This window comes from Fonticula alba (genome assembly GCF_000388065.1).
Source record: "Fonticula alba strain ATCC 38817 unplaced genomic scaffold supercont2.4, whole genome shotgun sequence".
NCBI lineage: Eukaryota > Rotosphaerida > Fonticulaceae > Fonticula > Fonticula alba.
Window position 1 is genome coordinate 148,522 of NW_009242974.1, and position 5,024 is coordinate 153,545.

At 69.4% G+C, this 5,024-nt stretch overlaps 1 protein-coding gene across 1 annotated transcript in view; it reads left to right on the forward strand.

Annotated features, from left to right (window-relative positions):
* Positions 1-4,305: 4,305 nt before the first annotated feature.
* H696_02578 (TENA/THI-4 family protein) overlaps positions 4,306-5,024 on the forward strand; it is a 1,321-nt gene continuing 602 nt past the window's right edge. Inside the window, exons 1-3 of the mRNA XM_009496489.1 lie at positions 4,306-4,423; positions 4,528-4,601; positions 4,740-4,971. Coding sequence (XP_009494764.1) covers positions 4,530-4,601; positions 4,740-4,971 — 304 coding nt within the window. The 5' untranslated portion in view covers positions 4,306-4,423; positions 4,528-4,529. The remainder of the gene's footprint in view (positions 4,424-4,527; positions 4,602-4,739; positions 4,972-5,024) is intronic.

Sequence of the window (5,024 nt, forward strand, 5' to 3'; positions counted from 1 at the left end):
CCCCCCCGGCCCGCATGTGCCACATGCATGTGGGTCGTAATAGAACTGGATCGCTGTGTTCACACCTGGCCATGTGTGTGAAAGCACTTGTATCTTCACGCATTGGTGTGCCCCCTGCTCGACGTGTGTCGGTGTATCTGCGCGAGGGGCAGCCATGCAGCGCATGCTCCTACATGTGCGCACGCACGTGCCTGCACCGAGGTACTCACCCAGGTGCACACACAGCCGAGGCGGGGAAACGCACGCCGGCCCAGCCTGGAAGCCGACCCGATCCGGGAAGCCGGCACCCATGTGCGATGAGTCACGGAACGCTCGCCGAACAGGGGCTTGGGCGGCGTCTCCCAGGCGGAGGTCGATGCCCAAGGGCACGGAAAGCCCGAGCCCACTGGCTGTCAAGTGCCACGCCCGGGCCGACAAGGTGGTCCGAGTGGCCGAGAGGAAAGGGCTGCTTGGAGGGGGCGCCACATGGCGACGGGGTATCAAACAGAAACAACAACAACAACAATAACAATAACAATAACACAGTCAGTCGGAGCTGGCCCGGGACAAGGCCGGTGGCATGCCAGCGGGATGGCCATCGAGATCGCCCCGCGTGCGCGGGATGCCCCGATGGGCGTCGATCTGGTGGGCGGGTGGGCGGGTGCCTGGATGCCGGTATCCGGCCACCATGCGACAGCACACTCGGATCAAGGCAGACACACGGGGCAATCCCGGGGGCAGGCGGTGGCCCTTGGGGCTGCGTCTTGCGCTGCGCCGCCCGCTCCGAGCAGCTCGACCACCGGCACCATAACCATAGGGCCAAAAGGGCAGCGCGTTTGTCGGCGCCCCTTTTCGGCCCCGGGCCCCGGGAGGGGAGTGGCCGGGAGATTGCTGCGAAGGAAAATGGTCGCCCTCCGCCCCACCGGACGAGATGTCGCCGAGGCAATGGGCCGAGGGCCTTGCTAACTCGCCGGGCCAGCCCAGGACGCATGGTGGGCAGAGCACGCTCTCGGTGACGGAGCGGACCCGGAAGACGACGAGCATGCAAGGAAGAGGGAGAGACGGGCAAGAGACGGGGGTCGATGTGCGGGGAGCCAGGCATGGGCTCCGGGGCTGAGCAGCTTTACGTGGGTGGCCCTCCACGCCAGGGGGGCGCCTCGCCTGGCGAGTGCCATGCCCTCCTTCGCGGCCGGCAGGTGGCACCCCTCGGCGAGCCGGCCCGTTTCGGAGCCACCTCGCCCCATCCCCCCCCCCCCCCTGTGTCGTGTGCCCGCCCGGGGCGAAAAGGCGCCGACCGAGGGGGCGCGCCTCGCCTCGGGGGGAGCCTCTCAAGTGCCAGGCGGCGGAGCCACCCTTGCCGGCGGCTTGGGCGGTGCTCAGCCCCGCAGCAACGCACCCCAGATCCCACCCCGGGCGAGGCGGATGGGATCTGGGATCCCGTTCAGCCGGAGGGAGCAGAGCCGGGGGCATGCTCCGCCGGGTCGCCGCGCCGCGTTGCGCCCGGTTCTCCCGACACCACCCCGGCCTCCCGGGGCCAGAGCAGGCGCGCGCGGCATTTCTCCCCCCACGCGGGCACCCCTGGCCCGGAGGTGCGTGCGGGCGCACCCCGCGTGGGGAGGAAGGCCAGGCGACCTTGCGCCCCCTCCCGCCACCGCGCCAAGAGCACGTCTGAATGCTTGCCACTCATGTGGCCAGAGTCGGCCCCGGTAAGCCATGACGCGATCGCTCGCCCCGCCGTCGCCCGCATCCAGGGCGCCCTTCGCCCGTGCCATATCGGGCGCTGGCGGGGGAAACCGCGTCCCCGCGCCCGACGCCGCCAGCCATCCACCTCTCGGCCCCTTCGCGCTCCAGCCCCGAGGCCTCCCCTCCGGGCCCGGAGCGATGGCTCCCCCAACGGGAGCCGGCCGGGCACAGAAGGCAAGCGCCAGCAGGGCATAAAGTCGAGACTCCGGAGGCCACGGAGGGCCGAGCCGCGCCCCGCAGCACCGATGTCTCCCGGCCCCGGTGCCCCGGCAAACTTGGCGGTGTGTGCCCGGCCTCCGGGCGGGGATTGGGTGGACCCATGCGCGGTCAAGCAGGCACACACGCACACACACACACACACAAAAGGGACACACGCGCACACGGATACTCCGAACCGCATGTGGCGTTACTCATCTCCGGGGAATCCGCGCGCAACGGCCCCGCGCCTCAACACACCCCCGGGCGCGGAGAAGAGGCGACCCAGGCCTGCATCCCGATGCAGGCTGGCATTTCCCAGCCCGGGAGGATGCATCCATGCCTGGCCGACTGCCTGTGAAATGCGCCGGGCGCCACATGAGCGCGGCAAAACGCCCAGGCCGCCCGGAACCGTCGCCAAGGGGGGGTCTTCTGGCGCGCAGAGCGAAGCGGAACCCCCCCTAGGCCGGATCCAAGTGCGCCGGGGGTCTTCGCTCGCCGGCGGACGCCGACCCAATCCCCGTCCGGACCGCCGGGCAGCCAACATCGCCCACAGGAGGGGGACGGCCAGCAGGGGCACAGCCCAGCACCCCCCCCCCCCCCCCCCCGGACGCCGGGAAAAAGCCAAGCCGAGGCAAAGGGCCGGGCAGAGGTGCGAAGTCCCACCCGGGGGAGAAGGGCGAACAGCTTCCTGAAACTCTCTTGATCTACAGTCAGACTGGGGCGAATGGGGGGATGCCCCCTCTCTCGTGGACGGGCCGGAGGCCGGGAGAACCGGGCGAAACAGAAAAAAAAAAGACCCCCAGTCGAGCATGCGCCTCGGACGCAGGTGCCCAAAGCGACGGTCCGGAGCGAATACCTGGCCTCCTGTTGCGAGAGAGGGCAAGCGCACGCGCCTCCCCCGGGACGGGCCTGGACCCGTGGGCCCCCTGCTCCTTCCAGACGACGCCACCCAGCCGTAGGACCTGCGGCGCCCCTTCGGCCAGCCGACCGCCCAGCCGACAGGGCGGCCGCCGGGCGCTCGCACGACTCGCCAGCCGGGCCTGACGAATTTTCCATGTGCTAGAGACGCGCACAAACATGCTTGGCCCCCGGAATTCATTTGGTGGCCAGGCTTGGCACAGGACAACACCACTCCCGCGGCCTGCGCCGACCTTGGCCGTGGAAAAAAATGAATGAGACCACCCCGCACCAACACCGAAACTTGGCCTGGGAACCAAAGCGCCGCCCGAGGGGGCGCCAGGCGTCGGTTGCGGCCCCCACCCCTGCCCCCCGTCGCTCTTGCCCTGCGCCCCGCCGCGCCTCCCCCTCCCCCCGACGCCCCTTCTCCCGGCCCCGTGCGCGAGGTCGGGGAAGGGGGAGGGGGGTCTGTTGGCCCGGATCCCCGCCAGGCCGGCTCCAACTCCGCCGACCGCCGGGCTCGAAATGCCCCCGGCCGAGCCGCCGTTATCCGGGCGCTTCCCCGGGTCCGCCAGCTCCAACGGCCGTGCTTCCCCGGCGCCCGGCCCGCCCCAGGGACCAGATCTCAAGAGCCCTCCCAGGCAGGGGCCGATCATCAGCATTATTAGCATCAAGCACGCCCAGCCCCCATCCCCCCCGCCCCTGCCCCGGTGTCGTGCATTGGGGCACCTAACACGATTGGCCCTGGACGCAGGGGCACACACACACACACACACACACACACAGGCAGCCGGAGCATGTGGGGATCCAGGAAAAATACCAAGAATTTCCCCCAAATCCCCCCCCACCCACGAGCCACGAGTAGAGCGCAGGCATGCCCCCCTCGTGGGGAGAAACGGGGCGGCTGGGGACAATTTTCGGCCCGCCTTATTTTCCCCAGCCCAGCCAGGACCGGGAATTCAATAGCACGCCCTCGCGGGGCGGTCCCTGATCGGGGCGCGTGTGCGCGGCCAGCCCCGCACCCCCGCCCCCCCCCCCCTCCCCGACCTCACACTCGGAAGACCATGGGAAGGGATGACCAACGGCCCTGGGGCGACCCCAGCCGAGCCCCCGGCCCCCAGCAATCCGCTCCTGATGCGCATGTGGTCATCCATCACCGCGCCCGACCGGATTCACGTTGGTCGACCCCCCTTCCCCCCCCGGCCCCGGCCCCGGCTCCGGCTCCGGCCCGACCTCCCCGGCTCCGTCCCCATCCTCCCCCAGCCACTTCCGTCTCAAACAGAGGGAGCCACCACTTCGCCCCTTTCGTCCCTCGGAGTTGGCGCCCACCGGAACAGGGCCACTCGCCGCCCGCCGGCCCGCCCGCCGGCCCGCCCCCCTCGTACGGACTTTTCCGTTACCGCCCCAGCCAATCCATCCCCGGTTGGCGGGCACACCGACGAGGCCCTTCCCTCGCCATCCCCCTCCGCCACCCCTTCACACCGCCCCCTTGCCCCTTCCCAGCCGCACCTCCTCCCCGCCCCCCCCCCCTGGTCCGCAAGATCGAAGCCCTCCTGTCGTGTCTACCGCGCCCTTCCCTTCCTTTCCTTTTTTTTCCCCTAGACCAGTGCGTTGCCTCTTCCCCTCACCATCCCATCTCCGCCCCACCGCCGGCGCAGTAGGCCACCATGCTCACCCTCTCTTCTGCCCATTCCCCTCCGCTGCCTTCAGCCATGACAATCAACAACAACGTCGGAAGCAGCCTTCCGACCACGAGCCCCGACATGTCCACCCTCTTTTGGAATGTATGTCCCCCCCCCCCACCCACCCACCCACCCATCGGTCCTTCGCCGATGTGTGCCCCTGTCTCTCTCTCTCTCTCTCTCTCCCTCCGCTGCACCCCGACAAGGCCCCACACTCACAACTCCAAATGCGCCCCACAGGACATCAAGCCCCTCTTCGACCGCATCCTGTCCCATCCGCTGATTACTGCCATCAAAAATGTCACCATCGACACCAACCAGCTGGTTCTATTTGTTATCCAGTCGCGCCTGGTGATCGCGGATGTCGTCCGCGCGCTGGCCATCCTTGCCTCCCGCGCGCCGGCCATCGAGGTGACCGTCGTCGTCTCGAATGCCGTCATCGCCGTGGCCGAACTGAAGGCTGCACATGACCGTGCGTCGCACTTACCTTCTGCCCTCTGCTCCGCCTCTGCCCCCCCCCCCCCC